General features: G+C 26.3%; 3 protein-coding genes and 1 long non-coding RNA gene across 9 annotated transcripts; 2 read left to right on the plus strand and 2 right to left on the minus strand.

Moving 5' to 3' along the window:
* Positions 1-97: 97 nt before the first annotated feature.
* Positions 98-11,150, minus strand: LOC126846736 (kinesin light chain). 3 transcript variants are annotated; one of them, XM_050586523.1, is made up of 12 exons: positions 10,953-11,149; positions 10,062-10,152; positions 9,597-9,790; positions 8,770-8,991; positions 8,344-8,437; positions 7,204-7,438; positions 6,866-6,953; positions 5,429-5,599; positions 4,656-4,860; positions 2,412-2,638; positions 1,877-2,035; positions 98-872 (listed from the first exon to the last, which is right to left on the minus strand). In XM_050586523.1, exons 3-12 carry the CDS (start codon positions 9,783-9,785, stop codon positions 843-845), a joined length of 1,620 nt encoding a protein of 539 aa, XP_050442480.1. In that variant the 5' UTR covers positions 9,786-9,790; positions 10,062-10,152; positions 10,953-11,149; the 3' UTR covers positions 98-842. The 3 variants fall into 3 exon arrangements, with proteins under 3 accessions (XP_050442480.1, XP_050442477.1, XP_050442478.1); XM_050586520.1 differs by lacking the exon at positions 98-872 and adding an exon at positions 1,180-1,606 and having other exon boundaries at positions 10,953-11,150; XM_050586521.1 differs by lacking the exons at positions 98-872; positions 10,062-10,152 and adding an exon at positions 1,180-1,606 and having other exon boundaries at positions 10,953-11,150.
* Positions 11,151-11,842: 692 nt separating this feature from the next.
* LOC126846732 (serine/arginine repetitive matrix protein 2-like) lies at positions 11,843-19,268 on the plus strand. Of its 4 annotated transcripts, XM_050586511.1 has the most exons (12): positions 11,859-11,971; positions 12,117-12,179; positions 12,912-14,429; positions 14,532-14,663; positions 14,746-14,842; positions 15,111-15,295; positions 15,408-15,518; positions 15,583-15,969; positions 16,072-16,171; positions 17,045-17,163; positions 17,305-18,090; positions 18,530-19,268. In XM_050586511.1, exons 3-12 carry the CDS (start codon positions 12,933-12,935, stop codon positions 19,079-19,081), a joined length of 3,966 nt encoding a protein of 1,321 aa, XP_050442468.1. In that variant the 5' UTR covers positions 11,859-11,971; positions 12,117-12,179; positions 12,912-12,932; the 3' UTR covers positions 19,082-19,268. The 4 variants fall into 4 exon arrangements, with proteins under 4 accessions (XP_050442467.1, XP_050442471.1, XP_050442468.1 ...); XM_050586510.1 differs by having other exon boundaries at positions 11,843-12,179; XM_050586514.1 differs by lacking the exon at positions 12,117-12,179 and having other exon boundaries at positions 11,843-11,971.
* A 236-nt stretch (positions 19,269-19,504) lies between these two features.
* On the plus strand, positions 19,505-20,492 carry LOC126846738 (uncharacterized). Its single transcript, XR_007686924.1, has 3 exons — positions 19,505-19,730; positions 19,815-20,123; positions 20,267-20,492. It is a non-coding gene; the product is annotated as an uncharacterized LOC126846738 (long non-coding RNA).
* A 740-nt stretch (positions 20,493-21,232) lies between these two features.
* LOC126846737 (3-ketodihydrosphingosine reductase) lies at positions 21,233-23,630 on the minus strand. Its single transcript, XM_050586524.1, has 7 exons — positions 23,313-23,630; positions 23,051-23,216; positions 22,790-22,932; positions 22,536-22,727; positions 22,285-22,452; positions 21,665-21,766; positions 21,233-21,593 (listed from the first exon to the last, which is right to left on the minus strand). Exons 1-7 carry the CDS (start codon positions 23,424-23,426, stop codon positions 21,480-21,482), a joined length of 999 nt encoding a protein of 332 aa, XP_050442481.1. The 5' UTR covers positions 23,427-23,630; the 3' UTR covers positions 21,233-21,479.
* Between the last annotated feature and the right edge of the window lie 850 nt (positions 23,631-24,480).

Raw genomic sequence — 24,480 nt, forward strand, 5'->3', positions numbered from 1 at the left:
GAAAACAAAACAATAGATATTTAATAAATATAATACAAAACATTTTGTATATTAATATTGAAGCGTAATCAAATGTGAGTTGTAAAAATAATAATACATAATTTAATAGCTATTATTTTAAAAAAAGTGTATTAACAATTAAATAGTTGGTAGTGGCGGAATGTTAATATTTTAAGTAGTGACATTTATTATGTTATACTTTTTGACATGATCAGTTCAATATATTTAATTGATACATTAACACAAGAAGTCATATAACCTTTAAGTGTAAAAAATGTATCACATGTTATCACAATACATAGTAGTCCTGACAATAATTTATAAAACCACACCAAAAATTATGTATGTTGTAATCTTAAAACATGCACTACACTGTAAGTATTGAAACCATGGTTATCTAAATAATTGGATTGAAACATACTAAGCATGTTTTATTTCAATACAATATTTGTCATTTAAATTAAAGTTTTTATAAAGAAATAGTAACAAAAGGAACAAATCATAATTTAAAAATACTGGTTGAACTCACTAGATTTCTTGCAAAATGTTTGGTAGGCAAAAAAACCTTAAAAAAGTTAATTATTTTTTCTTTTAAAGTAAAATGTAATTTTTAGCTTAGTGTTGTTTGATCAGTTGAGGGTCATTTCCCTAGTATTGTAAATTATATTATTATTGCACTTAATCTTATAATACTATATATATAATATAAATATATATATTTTTTAATGTGAAACATTTGACCTTTCCACGTCTTGTGTCTTAAAGATTGTTTCATTAGCCGAAGCAGTGTAAATTAATGTAGTGGAATATCAAGTAGATAATAATTATTTTGTGTTTTAACTCTACTTCTGTTGACCATCTGTTCCAGATTTCTGTAAACATAAACACAACTTTTTGAACATTGGTTGGCATAAATTACTAATTTTATCCAAAAATATTTTATAAACTAAAATCAGTTTGAAATGAAAAATAAAATTCTAAAAACAGAAAAGGATTTAAAAAGTGTGTATTCCCAAAGACTCCTTGTTAAGTGCAAAAATTGTGCTTGATTGTAAGATTTAAATTATTTTCTTAATTTCACTTATAGGAAAAATAGTTATATTCTGTAAAATGTGCAATGAAAAAATAGGCATGTACTGGGTTTTGATAGCAATATAAGGATAAAATAATAATAAAAACTAGTAAATAAAATGTTTAATCTCTCAATACTACAAATGGTATAAATCAATATTTAAAAAAAATGTCTTAATTTTTCTTCAGATTGATCATTAGCATTTTTTTTTTTTAAACTTTGTATATATACTATTAAAAATGTACAATAAGAATTTCAAAATTTTATCACATGAAAAATATTCTTTACAAAATATGTAATATATATATATAGATGCATATATTATATATATATAGAATATAATTTTAGATGTAAAAAAAATTAAAAATAATAATAAATAATAAGTATATATGTTTTATGTATAATGTCCCACAGCCACAGCCTCGATAATATCTCTCCAGACAAAATAAATCAGGTAGAAGAGGAGTTGTTCAGCCCTAGAGCACTGAATAGCTTTGTTTTCAGGCCGCCTTGTTTGCCCAACTCAGGCCCGCTCTGTCATAACAAATACAATCGATATTCTTAAAACTATATATTCCCGCTCAATATCTAGACACTAATCTCCCAAACTTTACAGGGTATCATTATAGTAATAATAATCGCCGATTGGTGAACGATTAAAATATATTTTATATATAAGGTGTTAGTGCTATAGCATTAAGAAGCATAATAAGAATATAAGGAAAGAATACTTGGTAGGGAGTCAAAATTTAAATAGAACAAAACATGCAGTATTTAAAAATGAAAATTAACGTCATAACAAACCTCATCTAGTTTTGTTCCAGGTGAACTAGTATCATACTCCAATGATTCTCGAGAACCGATTAAACGACTTGATCGATTTCTCCTATCATTACTATTCACACTACTGTTCGATCCACTGAGGATTTGTGCAACTTTAGCCTGTTTTACAATATCAAATGCCTGTAAATAAAACAAACTATTACATTTCATAAGGATTTTTTTATTTTAAAACACCAGTTAAATATTTTAATGTAATGAAAGTTAACAATTACAAAATATGTATAGATTCAGTTTGGTGATCAAATGGAAGTGATATAGACTTTAATATTATGAATATTAGTATACAAGTCTACAGTATATATATATATATATATATATATATATATATAAGAATATAGTGCTATACCAGATGATTAGAAACAAGAGTTTAGAAAATAAAACAAGCATTAATGATTTAAATATTTAAAATTAATGATTATATTTAATATATAAGCTGTGAATATAAAATAATACTGAACAAATTGTAGGACAATACTATAACATTATAACAACCAACCTCTTTGCGAGACCTCAAAGCACAGTCTTCAAGAGTTTCAGCTGCTTCATATTTTCCTTGTCTTCTATAAAGTGCTCCCAAGTTTTTAAGTGTAGTGGTCACTGTTGGTGAATCAACTTTAGCAGCTTTGTGCCAACCACCGTATTCCGTATATGGAGCAGTGCCGGTACTTTTATTTTTATTTTCTTCTCGTTCTTCAGCAACTTGCCATATTGGTTTATTATCCCCTGTAAAATCCAATTCCTTTTGATTTTAAAAACTATAATGTACTAAATAAATGGATAATATGTTTATACTTTATGATGCATTGTTAAAAGGGGAAAACTAAAAATGAAAACCTGTTGGGTATTTTTTTAGAGTAATATTTAATTCATAGTTCACTTAAATAAATTTGTAGAAATATAATAATTATTGAAAATTTAAATACATTACTTGAGGAATATATTTTTAGAAAATAAATTTTATGTAGATACAACAAATACATAAATAACAGTAAACAATGGTAGATACTAAGACAATTTATAACAAAAATAATTTATGAAAAGAAGAACATTTAACATCATAGAGCAATATGACAATTTGTAAAAAAAAAAATTTTACTAAAATCTCACAATTTATATAAGTACGTTGCTATATTAATTAATACTTTAAATATGATATTGTTATGATTTAATAATGATGGTAAATCAATAATTAAGAATTGTTAAAAATAATCTATAAGTGTAAACACCACTATATATATGTTATAAATGTGTCACATTATAGTATATATATATAGATATATATATATCGACTGCCCCAACGAAAAGGGTCGTATCTCGTTTTTTGCAACTTTTCAGGATGAACCAAACAAACATTCAAATTTAAATGATTTAAATTTAAAACTGATTTGTTAAAAAACAGAATAAGAATTTAAATTTAAACGTTTGTTTGGTTCATCCTGAAAAGTTGCAAAAAAAGAGATATGACCCTTTTCGTTGGGGCAGTCGATATATGACTATTACATGTTATAATAGAAAATAAAGGAACATAAAATATTGGTGAAAAATTATAATTTTCAATAAACAGATAATATTAAATATAAAGATTTTTTTTAGATTTTATATGTATTAACAATTAAAACATATTGTTAATTAAATTCAATTATAAAAATTAAACTATGAAGATATAATTTTTTTAAATGTCAATACATTTAAATACAAAACCACACCCAATTATAAAATGAATAAAATGTAATTTTAAATATTATTTCAGTTAATTTTATGTTTGTATTATATACCAATGAATCAACCTACAAAACAAATAAAACTAGTAGGAATGCAAAACTTTAGAAGTATATAAAATAGATACTTTAAAAAAAAACATAATAGAAAATTTACTTAAAAATAAAACTGTGCAAAATAAAAATATGCATAAAAAATTAAAACAAAATAATTTCATTTTAATAGAATAATAAAGCAATAAATAAAATAAAAATGTAATTAACATAAAATATACAATGTGTCATTATTTTTAATACTAGATATAATAATTATAGTGCATAATAAAAAAAAACATGCTACATATTATATGTACCTAAAAACTAAAAAAAAAAATAGATTCAGTGTCATAACAAAAAAACAGTATGTTTAATATGAAGAAATAAAAATAATTTACAGTCACATAATGTTTTAAAAACTTAATAATGAGAAGCACCATGCAAATTAAACTATTATAATTTCTTGATATTTATTATATTTTCAAACAGTGAAAAGCAAATTAATAAAACCAACATAAAAATACTAGTTACATAGATAACTTAATTGCAAATATAGTACAAAGATCTTTAAAGTAACATTAAAATTAGTTCTAATATCAAACAAATTTAATAGGAATGTGCATAAACTACCCTGCAACCATTTTTATGACTTATTAGTTAGTAGTATAAATTTTACGCTTTGGAATTATTATTAATAGCCATTGATGCCCATTCCTTTTCGTCACCTAATAAAAAAAATGTAAATAGCACATTTACCCTTGTGTCTACAAAATTTCAAAGGCTTTTGGGGGTTGACAATTTTACATGCATATGTATTTGTTTTATTCTGTTATCCAGAAGTATCTTTTTAGATACCAACAATTAGAAAACCAAATTTGAAACACCCATGTTTAAGGGGTAAACGTTATATAGGTACTATACTAATTTAGGTAAAAAAAATTGATTATGTAATTTTGTATTTAAGGTTAGTAGATCTTTTTACTTACCATCAATTGTTCCAAATTCTCTTTCGTGGGCTCTTGTCAACACTTGCTTGTACAGTATTTCTGCTTCTTTGTATTTACCTTGTTTTAAATAACATGATGCTAAGTTGTTTTTAGTTTTTGCAACATTTGGATCATCAGGGCCCAGTTTTTTTTCATATATCTCTAAAGCTCTTTGATAATAGCGTTCTACTTCTTCATATTTACCCTATAAATATTACAAATAGAGATAAACATTTTTATGTATATAATATTGCATTAGTCAACTTATCACCAGAAATGCACATGTGCAGGAAGTTCTATGATATTATATTTAAAAAGAATATGATATAAACAGTTCAATTAAATTCTTTATTTTCTTATATTGGGACAGCTTTAAAGAGTAGTCTGAATATAATAATCTAAACACATAAAAGAAAACTCTGTGTGTATCATAAATAGGAAAAAGTGAAACTTTATTCTTCAATATATTATTGATAATATTAAGATATTATTAGGTTTTAAATATTTGAAATATACCTAGGTAAATGATTTGCAAATATTTTACTATGTATGTAAAATATATAGGGACTTATATATAAATTTATAGTATATAACTTAAATACAATTTTTAAACACAAAAATGTTATACTCAATTGTACAATTCGTTAATATATTATTAATCAGCTGATAAATTAAATATGTACATTAAATTAAATAATTAAAAATTATTAAACACATATTAAATTCAAATAATCATTTAACTGAAGGATTAAATTAGAAAAAAATGATTGTACCTGATTTTGACAAAGAAGTGCTAAGTTATTTAATTGCTTTGCTACGTCTGGATGTCCTTTGCCTAGTACAGCTTCTCGAATTTCCAAAGCTCGTTTACATAATGGTTCAGCATCTTTATATTTACCTCTTTTTCCGTAGAGAACTGCCAAATTATTTAATGTTGCTGCAACCTTATCATAACAAATATAATATAGTTGTAAAATATTAACTATACAATCATAACTTGTGTGAGAGTATTAAATTAAAAATATACCAATAAAATAAAATGAGTAGTTGATTAAAGAACTTCAGATATGACTGAGATCATTGAAATTCAAATAAGCTTTTTAAAAGACTGCCTAAAAAAATACTTTTTAACTAACCTTTCCCCCACCTCAATTGATAGTAGCCAATTCTAATAAGAAATCCCTAAAATTTCATATCCCTACCTCAACTCAAGTACTCCCTCATGATTTTTGTGTTGTCATATTTTTCAAAAAGATTTTTATTCTGAAATGCAGATTTAAAATTACTCTCTTGATATCCCATAATAAATAAATGTATTTATAAAGTTACTGATAACCTTATGATATTAATGTCAATTCCACATTTTATGTGAATTTAATGTTTACATAATTAATGTCAATTATACAGTTTGTATACTGGATATCAACTAATTTGTTAATAACTCATCAACCCTTAAAATAATTAGCTATTTTAATTATTCTGTTATTACAATGTTCACATTGTGGTTTGTTGCTGTTTTCTAGTTAGAAAATTATGGCCACAGGAGAACAGAGGTCATGAATTTCACAATTAATGGAAGAACTGTTTCATTAGAAAAAAAGTTCTAATGTAGCATAACTTTTTAATATAAATTCACATGTACCCTTATTATAAACTGTAATTGGTGGCTGTTGGGTAAGTGTTAAGTAGAAGACTTGAGTGTTAAATAATTTGGATGTAATTGTGTTTATCTAAGGGTCCTATCACTGGATAGCTTCCCTACTCGTAGTCTCCAAGTCATTTATTTATATTGTTAACATATTTTCTTATTGTATATTTTTCTCTATGTATAGACTGTAAATGTTATTTAAAAAGAAAAAAAAATTGTGTTTATCAACACATAAATATAGTAGGATATATTAATAAACTAAAACTAATACTGGTAAAATAGTAATAGTAAATACAAAATTAACTTTGAGAAAATGAAGGGGTCATAAATCAAAACAAAACTTCTCAGTCCCCCCTTTTAAGTTAACCTGTGCTTCTCTTCGGCCTTAAAAATGAGTAATTTTCCTTGGGGATAAAGGGTTACTTAAGAGTTTTACTTTGTTATAGTATACTCTTTTCCAATAAGAATACATGTTTATGATTGCAAGTTAATAGAATAGTAGATCATACAATTATATTAAACATAATTATTATATATTTGTAGATGATTATAGTAAACTTACTGCAGGATGGTTTTCTCCTAAAGTTTTTTCACGAATTGCTAAAGCATCATTTAACAAATTGGCTGCGTCTTTATATTTGTTTTGATCTCTAAAATGTAAAAATTACAAAAAAAATAAAAGCAAATGATATATTTATATTATATAATGTTCTATTAATTATTATTAGTAGTAATCATAATCTTAAAAGTGATACATATACACATATTTTTTAATGTCACTGAAATCTGATGATTAAAAGTTATTGTAAGAGTCCAGAAAGAACACTTTTTTTTTATAAATTAACAACTAAAGTAATATCTTTTTAGCTCTGCATCAAAAATAAAAATAGTGTTACTAACCTATAAACAAGTGCTAAAATATTCAACATGGTAGCAACATCTGGGTGGTCATGACCAGAAGTTTTTTCCAAATCTTCCAACGCCTGTTTGCACAATGGTACAGCAACTTCATATCTTCCTTGTGATGCATATTGTATAACCAAATTATGCAATGTTCTTAAACGAGCAGGAATTTCATATCCAGCTCCAGCATTAACTTGTTGAGCGAATTGTGAAGGTGGTGTGGGTGATAATGCTAGTAAAGCAAAACAAAAAACCTTATATTAAAACTAAATTTACATACAAAAAATATGTTTAACAATGTAAAAGAAACTAAAAATAATTTGAAATACCAGACATGAAAACTAAATAACTCAAAACCCAGACAAAATAAATTTTCATCTATTACTTGAAATGTAATACAATTGATAAATGTATAATTGATAATGATGTTTGCTTAATTGTGTATAATATACATTATTCATGTTTTATAACAACCTAAGCAAAACTCATAATAATTTAAAAAGTTAAGTAATAATAAAATAATAAAGCATTAATAGACAGTGAGGCGCTGACATTTATGTCCAACATGTGTTTTATGCTAAATTCGGCCATTAGTGATAGAATATATTACATCGGGTATTGTAATAACTTCATGGGATATTTTGAACATTGAAGACTAAATAAAAAAAAATCTGATGAGAATCTGGACTGTTTGTTACTTAAGACTTATTTATTAATGGGTTCAGTATATGTAATTTTTCACAAAATCTTATTTCTAAATTTATAATGAACCGTATTTTTATTAGCAGAGCATTTAGGATTTATTGTAAAAAATCAATTTTTTATCAGATTACTACAGTGGCCACAATAAAATTTTATTTATTTATTTTTAAAGTACTAAAAACTTTTTATAAAATTATTCTAGCCTAACATATCTATGGGGAATGTTTTTGCTTATTTCATGACGACTGATCAGCTAGCAGGGGGGTCTTGGTAGGAACGCTATGACTGGGGATGGGCAGAATGCGCTAAATAGATTAAATTTTCTCAGGCAGTTGCGTTCTCACACCAGAGTATAAATAAAATTTTGAAAATACGCCAAACGTACTTAAAAATGTATAAGTGAAATACCCTTTAAACAAATTTATTTTTCCTTACTATTTCTCTCTTCATTGTCATCATCTGGGAACAAGTCAACCACAGGATCATCATTTTTAGATTTTTCTTGTTTATTTTCAGTCTGATCTTCAGTCTGCAACAATATCCAAAACATCCTTTTAAATTAAGTTAAGAATATAGAGCAACATCACCAATGAATGAACAACCATTATAATTATATTGTTATTTTTCCATCGACAACAGAACAAAACATACAATATCATCATTGTAAAATTATTTAATTAACGAAAAATACAATTATTTTTAATGTATTTAGTAGTAGTAGTTAGTAAAATACTAAGTAGGCATTATCCATAATTACATTAATGAACTTTAATAAACTATGAATTATATATAATCAATTTTTTTTTTAACTACCATAAATCCTATAGAAACATAAATAATTGTATTAATCTAAAAAAATACCTTGTCAGCATCAAATTTGCTAATAGATGCCATAAACTCCAGATGTTTATTTTGTTCATCCAGTAGTGCAACAGCTTGCTCTGATGCTTGTAGTTTTTGCTGTGTATTTGCTAATTCATCTCTAAGCCATGCATTTTCTTGACACAGCCTACGAACTTGAGTTCTCAATTTTTGTTTTTCTGCTTCAACATTTTGAAGATGAGACGCTAAAGCTAACATGACCTGGATTTTTAAATATTTTATAAATACATTAAAAACACCATTTTGTTATCATTTTTATCTTGTTTATAGAAATGAACATCAAATATTAAGTTTCTCGTATAGATTTAGAAAGTGTATATAAACAATAAATATACGCATATTTCTTAGGTTAAAAACAAAATAATGATTTTTTTACAAAGCTTGACATAAAAAAGTTAAAAATTACTTTGCCGTAAGAAAAATGTCAAAACAATAGTTACACTGAAAATTTAGTTCTTATAACAGCTCAACGAATTTTAAAATAATAATTGATCATTTTTTTATTTTTCGAACTAGTTTGAAGGAGACCGGTAATGTTCAAATTTGTACTTTACGAATAAATAATAATAACTAAATCATGATCGGTAGTGGTTCATAAATCCATTGTATTGAAAAATGAAATAATTTTATGTCCTAACATTATCAAAATATGTAACAAGTGTTATATTCTAAATCAAAATTGACATATACTTATATACATCAATACATATATATTTATTTATAATGTAGTTATGACTGTAATACATTTAAATCTTTATACGAGTTAAAATTTTAAATATACTTATAGTTAATGGTATTTTTATTACTTGAGCTTCTCCTAAGCCCAATTCAGTCATATCTAAAGTTTTTTGAAGCATTGATTGTTTTTCTTCTGGCTGCATATTACTTTGACCCGAAGGGTTATTTGAAGCTGTCAGCTCATTCTTTAATGCTTCTAACCCTTGGGCTACTGTTTTAATACCGACCATCATTTCTTCTTGTGACATCACAGTCATTTTTACTAGAAACAAAATACATTATTTTGTATAAACAACAATTATTTAATTTGATTAGAAATTAAAGTTATAAATTTAAGTCAGACATTTTTTTTGTTAATGAATGTAGCCATTTTAAAACAAATATTATTATACTTAAGTAATATTTGTTAGCCACACAATAATATGTAAAATCTGACTGGAATTCATTCTACATCCTTGATTAATACTAACATTAATACTACTATAATATTAAATGTAATAAATATTTAATGTAATTCTAAGTACATAACTTACATTTTTTTTTTCACAAAATTATATTTCAATTCAGCTTAATAAAATTGAAAAAACAAGTTCTTCATTTGTGACAGATCGATTTCTCATGTATCTTAGATCATTAATAAATAAAAAAACAATTAGTAAGAATAAAATATATAATTTTATAACTATTCAATATTTGTTTATTAGTGTTAATTTTATAAAAGTAAGTAGATGATAAACAAATTGCTTAAAAACAAAAATGTTGGTTGTTTAAATATATTGTAGCATTTTAAGATAAATTATTAATGAATTCTTTACATAATTGTAGATGAAAATATATAATTTTTATACCTATTACTTTTATACTTTGTACACAAAAAACTAACCATTTATTGTAATTTAAACTAGTAGATATATGTAACTATTCTTAACTTAAATCATATAAATATAAATTTACATTCTAATATGATGATTTAAGCTAAGGATAGTTATATAAATTAACTTCTTTGACAAAACCTTATCATTTAAAAAAAAAACAACCCACAAGACATAATGCAGTGAATAGCAAATCAAAACTAGTTCAGAGATTACCAAACATACATTACAAGAATGAATCGTCTTTAAGAAAAAAAAGTTCATAGAATAATGTAATTTTTAACTATTTGTTTAATAATTATTTGAAAATCCTTGAAATTTAATTTAATTTTTTTCTTTAATTTTTATAACTAAATATTAAAATAGTGATATACGAATTGGATAGCATGAAATTGATACAATATTTTTTAAAGTTAATAAGAAAATAACAGCTTTATTAGCAAAAACTAATAAGATTAGCAGAAAATAATAATGATAGTACCTAATCGTATTTGTAAGTAAATAATTAACAAATATTATAAGTAGAACAAAAGAATGTGTGGCAACTCTTACTCGATTAACTCGTATACTACAGCAATTGTTTGAATTGATGATCGATTTAAAAACAATGCATATCCAAGTATAAATCAGCCAGATTTATAATTTATAGTATTAAAAAAACACATAAGGAAACAAAGCCCTTCACAATTTTTTTCTTATATTGCTAATGAGTAATGAGTAATGTTGATTGCTGCCTGCTGGATGTTGCTAGTTGCTACTATAACCATTAACCAATCCTACAGCCCAATTTTGATTGGTGACATCATTTAACCACTTACCAAGTAACATTACTAACCACGAACTATAGATAAAGATACTGAGATGTAGATAAAAAGGCCTTGCCACTACTAGATGGCGGGTGATTGTGCGGTATAGAGTACTTAAGGTTTGCGGGGTATTTTTCTACAAATGTCAAGTATTCAACATTGTACACTACACTTTATAGCAACGGTGAACGGGTTAACGGAATGGACATTGGTTGGATCACGAATTAACATTTTGCCGTATTACCATTATTCAGTGAATAATAAAATATATTATTATAGCTAAACTCCGCGGGCTAATGGTTATATACCCTTTAATTATTTTATAATTTTATAATCGGTCATAAGCGCTTAGACCTTTGTATTTTTATAATAAATACCTACATGGCTACATCTGTTATTCTTATATCAATAATAATAACAATTTGTTTTTCATATTATAATTATTTTTGTAAATTGTAATAGCAAATAATATGTACTGATTACATATTCTTCAAATATTTGTTTTGGCGCCATATTTTTAAAATTGTATCGCAGAAGGTTTTTCCATGATAACCTTTCCCGGTTCTCCATCTCTCTCCCTAATGAGTAACCATGTTGATTGCCGATCCCGGCGTTCATCCAATCAATTATCTATTTGACTGGATGCAAAAGAAATTTTGACTGTACGGCGCACTGTAAAGAATTTATTAAATTTATGAACTATTCTGTGTTGGGATTTGTGATTACCGATCCGTGTTGCTGTCGGCTGTCGCTGCTCACTAATCGGTACTCACTATCATCATCTACATTGCATTCAGTAGTTTAAACTTTAAATATTTTAAATATTTATATACTTATCTATGCTAAGTACGAATAGGAATTTTTTTTTTAAACACCTTTATTATAGTCATGTTTTATTGTTTTATATTAGCAATTGTTTCATGCTAAACAATAAGCTTACAAAACGTTCCTAATATTTTAATTGTTGTAAAAAGTAAGTTGTAATTTAAATTACTCCAATATGTTTTACTTTAAATTTTGTTTACATATTATAAATTATTACGATGGAATTTTTGTTTATTATTAATTTTACAATGAATGGCTTTTACTTATAAGTTATATACAGATGTAAATGATAACACTTCAAAGATAGGCGCAATTTATGGAGGGGGTTTAGATGTGCTTAGCATCTGTAAAATTGTTTACGTTCCTTACATTAAATTACACGGGAAAAAGTATTTAGCCTCCCCACTATTTTTAGTGAAATTGCGCCCCTGATTCAAATAAAATTATACATTATGTTCATTATTTGAAGTGAACAACTTAATCAAATCAAACATTTAATGTGACTTACAATAGCTATTCTAGATTACTATAAATTATTCTCTAAGTAAATACTGTTTTACCTATTTTTAGTTAATGTAAATGATGTTTAGTGATATATTGTTACTTACAAAGTCATTTTTAATATAAGTATATAGGAAATTAAGAAATACAATATAATATGAACTGGACAAATGACATAATATTGAGATATAATTATTTAATAGATTCATGCATACTTTTTTAAGACTACTGTCTTCAGTGCAATTTAGGGATGTTTCAGCTATTTCAAAAATTTAAAACACATACCATTAATATTTATTACTTAACATATTTTCTTATATCCAAATTTAAATGTTATTTCATTTAATATTAACTATTAAAAAAATGTATTATATTTTAGGTGGTTAAGGAATAATTTATCATGGATAGAGGTGGACGAGGAGCAAGAAGATCTAGAGGTGGCAGACCATTTATAAGAGGTTATTATCGTGGTAGAACACCTGGCAGAAAAGGAATTAGGGGTTCAATGAGCAACAGGCCTGATTCAAGGGACAGATATGAATCATCTCCCTATGATGAAAACAAAGATACATATGAAGATAAATCTTGGAACTCTCCGTCTAGCAGACCCCATACAACTGAAGGAGATAATACTTCTCCTATGAGAAGAAGTAAATGGGATGATGACGACAGCAGTGAAAAAGATTCGCCTTCCATTAAAAAAGACCATTATAACAATTCTAAGTATTATAGGCGCCCTTCTGGTCATCCTTTTAGAGGTCAGAGACGCCCATATCAAAATAATTATTGGGAAAGAAATAACCGTGGTAAACCTTTTTCACCTCAAAGCCAGTATCGTGTTAGACCATACAATACATCGCCTAGAAATTCTAGGCGATATTCACGTTCTCCTGAAAGACATCGTTCGCCAAGTAGATACCGTTCACGTACACCTAATCGATATTGTTCACGCTCAGATTCATCAAGTAGATCTAGGCGTCGATCTCATTCTAAACACAGATCACCATCAAGAAGACGGTCTCCATCAAGAAGACGATCTCCATCCAGAAATCCTAGAACATCAGTTGAACGTGAAAAGCCATTAGAAAAAAGTAAAGTTATTAAAAGTACATCTAGTGATGACTCCGATGACTTTGTAGAGAAATTAGAAGCTTGTAAAAACCCTAAAACACCAGGACGAAGTGAATATTCTGGTAAAGATAACGACGAGTACTGGATTGAAAATGAAAAAAAAAATGCATTTATTGCTAAAGAACCAAAAACACCATGTCGATCCAGTTTTTCTTCCAGAGCTCCTAAAACTCCAAGTCGATCAGAGCAATCCAGTCAAAAAGATAAAGATGATTACTGGGAAAAATCTCAGACAAAAAATCAATATTCAAATAGTTGGGATGATTCACCAATTCGTGAAGAACCCATTCCAAAAGCACCAAAAACTCCTGGTAGGAAAGAATTGGTCTCAAAAGAAAGTGATGATTATTGGTTAAAATCTTCACCTAAAGATAAACGTAAAGATTCATACTCTAAAAACACAAAAAACCAAAACTTTTCAACTTTATATGTACAAGACCTAAGCTCATCTGATTCTGAAAAAGAAAAATCCTCAAAACAGTCTAGATCTATGTCAATAACAAATTCAGATAAAAGTGATACACCACCACCAAATTTAGAAAAATCGGGTAAATCGGGAAGTAGCTACTCACAAGCACCTGTTTCTAAACTACCAGGAAATGTATCGGAACCTCCTCCTCCTTCAATATCATCTGAAAACTTATCTGGGTATAATCCACATTGGTCTGGAGTGCATAATACATCTTCCTCATACATAACTCCAGAAAATTGTACCCAACCGCAGGCTACACAGTATACTGGTTATCAACCACAGCAACCAGTGTCAGTAAGTAAAAAAACCGTTTAATATAGGTTTCTGAAAAAAATTAAATACATATAAAATGTAAATTTAATTATTATTGGAGGTTAGAAAAGTCTATTATTTCAGGCTCAAAATCCACAATGGTATCATCAATCTGGTTTTCAACAATATGGATCACAGTATCAACAATTTCAACAGTTTGAACAAAAGCCCCCTGTTTCTTTTATTCCTCCTCGCTCTAATCTTGAGCAAGTTGTGGTACAAATTAGTATATATAAATTATTGTACTGTTAAGCATAATTCATTAATTTTTATATTTATATTAAATTCACAATTTTAGGGTTACCAATCAACAAACCAAGGACTATTATACAATATTGACTTAAAACAGGTTGATACTACAAAGCCTCCTCCAAATATCACACCTATTACTCCAGGTAAAAATATTTTATAATAACTTAATTCAAAGTTTAACTTAATTATTATAATAATATAAACTTAAATGTCGAATAGTATATTATTAATATTATATTAATAATATACTATTGTAAAAAATATTTCAAATTATTTAACTTTTTAAAAACAGCTAAAGAGAAAAATTGAGTTCTAGAACTTTTAAGTAGGCCTATTCAAAGAAATTAATATGTTTTAATTTTTATGAGTTGAATGTATTAGTCATATGATAAAAAAGTCATAAAACTTAAGTTCCAGAAGTACAGCAAAAAATATCTCAAGATAGTTTATTTGAAATGCAACGAGAAACATATACTACAAAACTACTGAGTTTAAAAAAAGAATTGGAATTATTGCAAATACAATATGACAAATTTAAATTAGATAATTCTGATGGTCGACATAATGCTGAACTAAAAAAAAATAGAAAAGAACAGGTATTTCTTGTTAAATTGTATAAATTATCATTTTATAATTTTCTATACTAATTTAAGAGCATGTGAAATAAATAAATGTATGTATACATATAAATTTTAACTTATATTTTAGGATGATTTGAATGGAAAAATCAGAGGTGTTAATAATATACTTGAAGTACTTAATACAATGATTCCCAAAGATTCTATTAATGATGTAAAAAAAGTGGAATCTAAAAAACAGGTATATTAATTTCTTTAAAACTTTACTTCACATTAATTTCTATTATGCTGTACATTAAATGAAGGTACCGAAAGAGTCAGATTTTAATAAAACTAAAGAGGAGCCAGTATCACATGTAGAAGTATCGTCTCTGCAAAAACATCAACGCCAAAGTATTTCTTCATCACCATCATCAGAGCCTAGAAAAAAACATAAAAAATCATCAAAAAAAGTATCTAAATCACTTTCATCAGATGAAGAGGATTTAAGTAATAAAAAATCACGAAAATCTAAAGAGAAATCTGAGTGTAATAAAAAAACCAAAATTCGTGCTACTGAAAAGCAACCACAGTTCAATTATGTTTATTGTGATTCTTGTATTCATTGGTGTCAACCATGCAATATTTTCCCAAAAACTGCTAAAGAATATTTAACACATTTACATAGTGATTCGCATAGAACAACTCTCGAGGTTTGTAAAGTATTAATACTGTTAATAAAACAACAAAATATTGGTTGATTATAAATACAATATTTTAGAATTTACTCATTTAATATGTTATATTATGTCTAGGAACTAAATATTGTAGAATTACCTTGGCATAATACTCAATTAGAACCCTCACAACCAGAAAAAAACCCTGATTTACCTACTAAACGTGTACCTATTAAAGGTAAGTTATTTAATTCTATATAATATATATATATTTATTTTTATTTTTTTTAATTTTAAATCTGTTTTTGTTTTATCGTTAACCATTTGTTGTTTTTTCAATTTAGAATAATAAAAAGAAAATTTTATTATAATTTATTTATTCCACATTGATATAAAAGTTAGATAGGCATTGTTATTTCTGTCCATTAAAATGTAAGTGATCATGAAAGTGTTACAAGAACCGACTTCAACAATATTTTTTTTTAATAATTTTTTTTACTATCAAAATCTGTGTAACACAAGTTATTTTGGCATTTAGTATATGCATTCACTATTAAGATAATTAAAACAAAAAAAATGATATAGAATGTACATTATTTTTTACAACTATACATTGGGGATAGTTGTATATTTAATGTTTGAGCATAAATAAAAATGACAGATAATATGAAAACATAAAATATTGTTACATAAATTATATTGTGTAATTAAATTTATGTATAGAAATTAGCTTCGCGTATATACTATGAACCAAATTTAATTATATTTTTTATTATCAGTGGAAAGTATAGAGGCTACAGTGAGGTAAATGTTGTACTATTTAAAAATTGAAAATATTTGTGCTTATGCTACTAAGAGAAAACTAAGTTCAAAAGAATATAAGAGAGGTTACAAATTGATTAATTTGTGTAAAGATGGCAGAAAGGGAAATTGTTTAACAATAGCTAAATATATCTATGGATGGAAGAAAGGTATGTCGGGTTAGGAGACAACCAAATTGGACAGTTGAGTTGTTAAGTAAATATAAGTTTTTAAACCATGGATATGTAAGGATATTTGAAAAAATTATTTTATGTATAAAGAAAAATTATCTACAAGGTTTTTTTTTTAGGTTTGGAATTTTTTATTGGAACAAATGCTTGGTATTGCAAACTTTGTGATGTATGGATTGGCGATCTTCATTGTGCTTCTGCGCACTTTAAATCAAAAAGTCATAATGATTTATATGCGGTAATATGTTTTTGTATTATACATATAATTATTATCAAGCATGGATATTTAATGCTTTATTAACTGATTGCTTAACTCATTGTACAATTTAATTCTTAATTAGTTATAATTCATTCACTTACAATACTTCTTTATTTTCAGGCACTTATAGCCAAAGAACCTAATTGGGAAATTGATTGGCTAACAAAAAGAACTCGTGCATTTGAGAAGTCAATTTTACAAACAAATAAACCCAAGTCAGAAACAGTAAAAGAAGAAAAGCCTAAAGAACCTTTAGTTATTGAACCTAAACCTGAGAAGTCTTTTTTTGAGAGGGATCTTAAAAAAGAAAGAGACCGGATACGAGAGAAAGATAGGGATAGAGACAGAGATAAAGAAAGGGAAAGGGAAAAAGAAAGAGATAGAGAAAAATATAAAAAAGAATCTAGTAGAAGGAACACTGAGATTAAAAATCAACTAAGTCCAGTTAGTGAAAGCACTGATGCTAATAATCTTTCATTATCAGATTGGATGAAGCCTATTAATTTGCCGGTAGATAAGAGTATGATAACATTAAAAGAATCTGTGCAAAAAGCTAAAGTAAAATTAGGTAAGCACAAAACAGATGAAATTGAAGATCACAAGTCCAACGTATCGGAGAGCTATTACACAAAAAAAAAAAAATTTGAAGAAACTAAACCTGTGTATGATGAAAAAAAAGAAGATAATTGTATGATAAATAATCGTAGCAAAATAAAATTACCTTTTATTGGTAAAATGCCATTTGCAAAGCCTATTCCTAAAAAATCATCGAATTCACTATCCAAAGATGTACCAAATTTTACTGTAGAAACTAAAAATGAAGAATCAAAAGAGAAATCAGTAGCTTCTAAAGCAGTCCAAAAACTTATAATAGAACAAATGATTTTTGCTGCAAACGAAAAAAAGGTAAATTTCAATACTTGCATGTTGTAATTTTCATAGTATTTTGTTAATTAATATTGTGTTTTATGTCTTATAAACAAGTAGTTTATAATACTAGAACTCGTCATAATAATAATTGTGTTATAAATACTGAACATGTTATTTGGAAATTAAATTAATAGTATTTTACCAGTATTATTACCAAATAAATCAAGCTCATAATTTTTTTTTTAATGATTTCTAATTTAAATATTGATTAGAGAAAAATTCCAAGTTTAGTAAAATATTATTAACAATTTTTTTGGATTGATTAAAGTAATGTGTTTAAAGATTAATGAAGATATATTTTTTTAAACAATATTAGAGTTTTTCCAGATACTCAAGTATTAAGTATTTAATTTTTTTTTTTTTAATATTTTTAATAAAAGGTCATTATTATTAGTGTACAATTATGTTATTTCAGAATGAAAAACAAGTTTTACCTGTTGATATGGATCTTGATGATGAAAATGAAAACGTTGAAATGATACTAAGTACGGATACTAACTCCATTCTACCACAAATAAATCTCGATCAGTCTAGAAATCCAATTCATCAATTATGTAATATCCAACAAACAACATTGCCTCAAGATTTAAATACTGCATTAAATTTAATTTTTCCATGTAACGAGCCTTCACTTGTACCTTGCACAAGTGTTCCGATTAACTCTCAAATTAATAACTCTTTGATACTTCAACAAAATGTAAACATCCCTCAAGAAATAAATAAAAGTTTAAACTATTCTCCTGAGAGAAAGAAAAAGAAAAATGCACCTTCTCAACGTAAACGAAGACACATGAAAAAGAATATGGGAAAAGACGATGAAGATGATGATGATAAATCTGATGGACAAATAAATTTAAGGTTTAAAAAAGGAGATAATATAGAAAGGTCTAATGGCAATGAATCTGAAGGCGATGAGCTTGCTATGCTTGGTATCGATGCTGAAGATATGGCTGCTCAATATTATTAAGTTTTTAACATAATTTACATAATTTTATGTACTTTTATTAAACATGATAAGAATTTTAAAAGTTTAACAAACTATTACAACAGAACATTTTTTTTTTTAATGAGTAATATGAAAAGGAACTATTATTCTTTAAATGTTCCAGTAATAAATTTTAGACAAGTTATTTCTGTATTACTATTTGGTTTTCTATTAAATGATATCATTACTATTTATATGAAATATATTATTAACTATTTACTTTAAAAAAATGTAAATTTGAATGTATAAATAAAAAATTGTTTAAGTCTTTTAAAGAATCAAGTTTCATTGAAATATTTAAAGGAAAACTTGATAGTTTTCCTTTTATTGCAATTTATAAACTTATTTATAGTACATAGTTTTAGTAGAAATCTATTTATTTAAAAATATTTGTAAGGTTTCTTTTTTGTTTAATTAGTTAAAACTTTATTTTTTAAAGTTTTTTATAATGATCAATTATAAGGATTCAATTTCAGTATCAATACAATAATGAGATTCTTTGTTTTCCGCAGAACATTGATTAAAAATAGCTATTCTATCTAACTTGGAATTAAAGGTGTACAAAGTGGTGACAATTTAGGAAGAAATATTTTATTTTTAAATGAACTCTATTGATCAATTACCTTGTAAGGTATGATGTTAATTATTATATTTGTGATTATGATTAGGTTTATTTTATATCACTTATTCAATATTTGTATTTTATTTTGTGTAGTAGTACATGGAAGTTGAAAACATAGTTCCAGCAAAGCGATTTTAGATAACTAAAATTAATAATTTAAAGACAACATAACAAGACAGAAGAAACCATTATATTATTCAACTTTAAAAAAAAAAGATTACTTTTTTTAAACATGGTATGGTCAAAATAATAAAATCATTTACATGTCTCCAGTTATCATTTAAAATGAGTGATGGTAAAAATACTTTTCATCTATTCCTCTACTTCTCAAGTGTACACTAGTTCAGCCCGTTTAAACTAATAAAACGAAAAAATGTATAGAAAAATAATCTGTACATACAGGTAGGTATACTTATTTACTTATATTTATTCATTCATTTCTGTAATTAGTTATTTATATTTATAGTTTTTATTTCATTGGTAGAATGAATGACATAATTTAAAACTGCTTATTATATACCTAATAAATACTTTTTCTTTTTTAGTATGCTTAGGAATAATTAAGACATAAAAGTATCCTCAGAAAATGAGTAATAGTACGAAATAGCTATAGCTCCAGATCTTACATTTTCATCATAGCAAAGTTGCTGTCAAATAATAGAAGAGATTCAAATTTTCAGAAACACGATTTACTTTTATTTATAGCCCATACATATTCTTATGCCGTTATGTTTAATTTTAAAGGTAATTTTTGTGAACTGAATTTAATACTAGTGCTATATCTAATCAAATTGCATATGTATGCTATAATATGTTGTTTATCAATAATAGAACTTTGCAATAAAACATTGGAATTTAAAAGTATAAAAATTGTCATTTATTGTTTAAATTTTCTAAATGAAAAAGCTTGTAACTTAACATTTTTTAATAAATTTTGAATTTCAGTTACAAATAGCAAAACTATGGTTAAGGTTTTGACTTCTACTTTTCCAATTACTCCATATAATTTAATAGATTGGAAGCAAATAATTTTGAAGATACCAATTTCGAAACGAGAATTACTTAGTTATGCTCGTCCAACTCTTCTTCCTCTTCAAAATACATTTTTTTTTTTTTTTTTGAAACAATCAATATATTTTTAAACTATTTACAACACGAATTACATGAGAAGTAGATCTCTCAATTAGGTACATTTTTTATTTTTTAGCTGCGTACATTTTTACACCTCGTTCATTTTAACCTTCTAGGTGGGTTTGCATAGATAATTCCAACACCAATTCGTTGGGGTTGCCGATGAGTGAACGTTAGTAGTGCAACAATGTATTTTGATTATTTGTGTTTATTCACAAAATACATCTTCGCTATTTTATTTTATAACATGATGTCTTATAGAGGAATGTAATACTGGAAAGAAGGTGGTATAATCAGGAAAATACAAAGTGAAGTAGTCTATCAATTGTACACAAACTATTTCTTTATAATAATATTAAAATAAGGCATTTACAATTTGTGTAAGATATATTTACTTCTAAGCACTATCTATGTAAATAATAATAAGTATAAAATATCCGTTTAATAAGTTTTAAATGATTAATGTGTATAATTAGTAAAATTATAACCCATTCATACCAGTTGTTATTTGTTCTAAATTTGTAAATGTTACATATATCATAGTGTTACAATATAACATTTTACTTAATAATATATAAATACCACTTATTTTAGGAAAGTTATATCACTTTTAGTGATGATATATACTTAGCTTATTTTCCTAGAATTTTCTTCTCTTTCCAACTTGCAAGTTTTAATTATTTTATAGAATTTAGCTTGATAATAAATTACTATCAGTCTTAATAAACCAGAAAAAACAACCTAAATGTAGCAATAAATTTAATAATAATAATTTCGAAAATAAAAAATGTAAAATAGAATAATAGGTATACCTGACAAACGAGTTCGAAGTATGAAGTGCAAGGGGCCATTCCAGAACAACCGATGGTTAGCAAATGACCTTCAAAGCCAATAGTACTGAAAAAATTTCCTTCCTAAAACAAATGGTAAAATAAATAACCCTTATTTTAAAAACATATACCCTATGAAGGGTATAGGTATAGGTAGAAAATCAGAAGTCATTTTTTATAAATTGTAATTTTGGTGTCATACAATTTGTTTTTAGTATACTTTGTACTTTTCAACATACAGTTCTTACCCATGAGTTCTATACTCATACAATTGTGCAGATAAAATATTTGTAAATAATATTTATTATTGAGGTAAAAAAAATAATAATATTAAAACAATTATAATTTTATACTTATTTATTAATACCAATATATTTATTTTCAGTATTGTTTTAGTAATTTTAGCTGACATATAAGTTTTGATCACCTACAGTTTAAAAATTAGTATTAATAATATCTTTTCTTGAAAGTTATTTAGTTACTTCAAAAATAATATTTCTTGTAAACTTTTAATATTACCACTGCTTACATTTAAGTAAGGTAAATAGTACCTAGGTACCCATTGAATTTTTTTCATTTATCAAATTAATTAGTTTAATTACCAAAGCATCTTTGAAAATTTGATGGCCCACTTGTTCAGGAGTAAACAAATGTCCACTTTCCGAAATCAATAATGTTTCTAAAGGTTTACTTTTGTTTTCCTCTGCAAAACCTGGCGTATCTGTGTCTGATGGTAAAGCTAATGTTATTTTTATTCCATAAGCTTTAGTCTGTTAAAATACAAATTTTGACTTAAAATTATATTTTGCATGTATTCATGTACTAAAATTAGTTTATTTTAGTTTTTAATTACTTCCATGCTTAAAGCTTCAGCAAACCCTCTTAAGGCAAACTTAGTAGCACTGTACACACCTAGTCCATAAATTCCACACATAGCTGCTTGTGATGCAGTTATTACTATGGTACCATGGCCAGTTTTTTTCATATCGCTAATTACTGCTTTAGTAGCTTGAATAGTAGATATCAAATTCACATTTATTAACTTCTGTTATGACAAACTAATAAGATTAATATATAAATATAAAATGTGTTAATTTATTTTAATACCAAGATATCATTAATGGACATTTCTTCTAATGTGCCACAAATTGCCATACCCGCACAGTTTACAAGCATATACAATGGTCCTATTTCTTGAATAGCACAGTCCAATGCATTTTTTACACTATTATATTCACTACCTAAGTCAACTAAATTATGGAATAATATAAATCTTTATTATTTTTAATCATTACACAGTGCACTATATACATATATATATATATATATATATATATATATATATATATATATATATATATATCTTACTGGATATATAATGCAATTTTTGGTTTTTTTTTATAAACTGAGATTTGATGTCATTTGCAGCAGCCTTAAGTCTAGTGGCATCTCTAGCAACAATAGTTATATTTGCTCCAAGTCTAGCTGCTTCCATAGCCACACATTTACCAATACCTCTTGATCCACCTGTTATCTATGATAATAAAGGTATTATAATCTATATAATAAAACATTGTATAATAATATTACAAATTCAAACAATTTAATGTTAAATCACCAAATTTCTTACCATAATGTGATGTCCATATAACATTTTATCATATAATTTATTAGTTTTAAATTTAAATTGTATTATAAATATTACGACAATAATGGTTATTATGCCAATTGATATTAAAAACATTTTATGACCGTGTCTTCGTCAAGACGTGTATCAAACAGCAAAATGACAAATCTAGTTTAATTCTAAATAGGCAATATGTATGATTTGTGAATGGCTTTGACTAAAATTTGAATAACAAATTTTTGAATTTCCGTACTACGTCTACAGTGCAGGTAATAACGAGAAAAACAATGACTTTTTTTCAATCAACTATATAAATCGTATATGTCTATAGACATAACGGATAACCGTCATTAGTCAACATTCAACCCATAGGCGATAAGCTCCAGCTGTTGGCTGCGAATGTCGCTGTACCCCCCTTACTTTTTTTCCACCATAAATTAAAATATAATAATATCCACCATATTTTAACGACTCACTTTTTTCTATTATCTTTGTCAGCTATAAACACACTATAGGTACAGTATATTTTTCATACTAAATCTACAATATTTCGCTCAACCTTTTATTAATAGGTCTGACCATGAAAACTAAATATCATATTTTTACCCATAAATAAAAAATAAATGGAGAGGCAAACATTTGAGGCCTCAGTTCTGAAGGGGGAAGCTAAAAGGGTGGCAATTAAGACCACCTTTTTAGTAGAAATGAATATGGCCTCGAATTCTTATTCTTATAATTTGTAAGTGTAAGTTTTCAACTTGGAACGCCAATAATTGAGGAGGCCTCCTATCATTTATTTTTTTATCTGCTTTCGCATTTCACCACAGAATAGATTTTAGCAGAAGCCCAGGATTCCCGGTTTACACGATGCTTAGTACTTGTCGGTTGTGGAAGGAGTTAGGGGTAGGCTACCCCGGGTAGCTACTTGTAAGTAGTAAATAAAACGGAAGTTTTGTTCATTCGTACTCCCGGTTTGACTAATACTTGGTACTATTTTTACCTGTTTTCACGTGAGGTATTAGTGCGAGGGGCAAGTACTATAATGACAAGTACTAAGTATTCATTTCAAATTGAACGTTATACTTACTCTATACAACTGCGTACCTACTCAACTCAATGCTCCATCCTAACTGTCAACTGTGCTTTCATTTTCGATCATTGCCTAAAATAA

This window comes from Adelges cooleyi, unplaced genomic scaffold (genome assembly GCF_023614345.1).
Source record: "Adelges cooleyi isolate 19-005CV unplaced genomic scaffold, UGA_ACOO_1.1 ACOO_flye_CR_arks_rails_tigmint_CR_PRNA_9, whole genome shotgun sequence".
NCBI lineage: Eukaryota > Metazoa > Arthropoda > Insecta > Hemiptera > Adelgidae > Adelges > Adelges cooleyi.

Bases quoted from the DNA above. Each gene is read 5' to 3' on its own strand.
- LOC126846737 (XM_050586524.1), bottom strand. From the start codon at position 23,426: ATGTTTTTAATATCAATTGGCATAATAACCATTATTGTCGTAATATTT. The intron at 23,217-23,312 runs GTAAGAAATTTG...TTATTATCATAG, and splicing joins TATATGGACATCACATTATG to ATAACAGGTGGATCAAGAGG. The intron at 21,767-22,284 runs GTAATTAAACTA...CATTTGTTTTAG, and splicing joins AAATTTTCAAAGATGCTTTG to GAAGGAAATTTTTTCAGTAC.
- LOC126846736 (XM_050586521.1), bottom strand. From the start codon at position 9,785: ATGACTGTGATGTCACAAGAAGAAATGATGGTCGGTATTAAAACAGTA. The intron at 8,992-9,596 runs GTAATAAAAATA...TTAAAAATCCAG, and splicing joins TGGGCTTAGGAGAAGCTCAA to GTCATGTTAGCTTTAGCGTC. The intron at 2,036-2,411 runs GTTGGTTGTTAT...TTTTATTTACAG, and splicing joins CTTTGAGGTCTCGCAAAGAG to GCATTTGATATTGTAAAACA.
- LOC126846732 (XM_050586510.1), top strand. From the start codon at position 12,933: ATGGATAGAGGTGGACGAGGAGCAAGAAGATCTAGAGGTGGCAGACCA. The intron at 15,970-16,071 runs GTTTGTAAAGTA...TATTATGTCTAG, and splicing joins CGCATAGAACAACTCTCGAG to GAACTAAATATTGTAGAATT. The intron at 18,091-18,529 runs GTAAATTTCAAT...ATGTTATTTCAG, and splicing joins TTGCTGCAAACGAAAAAAAG to AATGAAAAACAAGTTTTACC.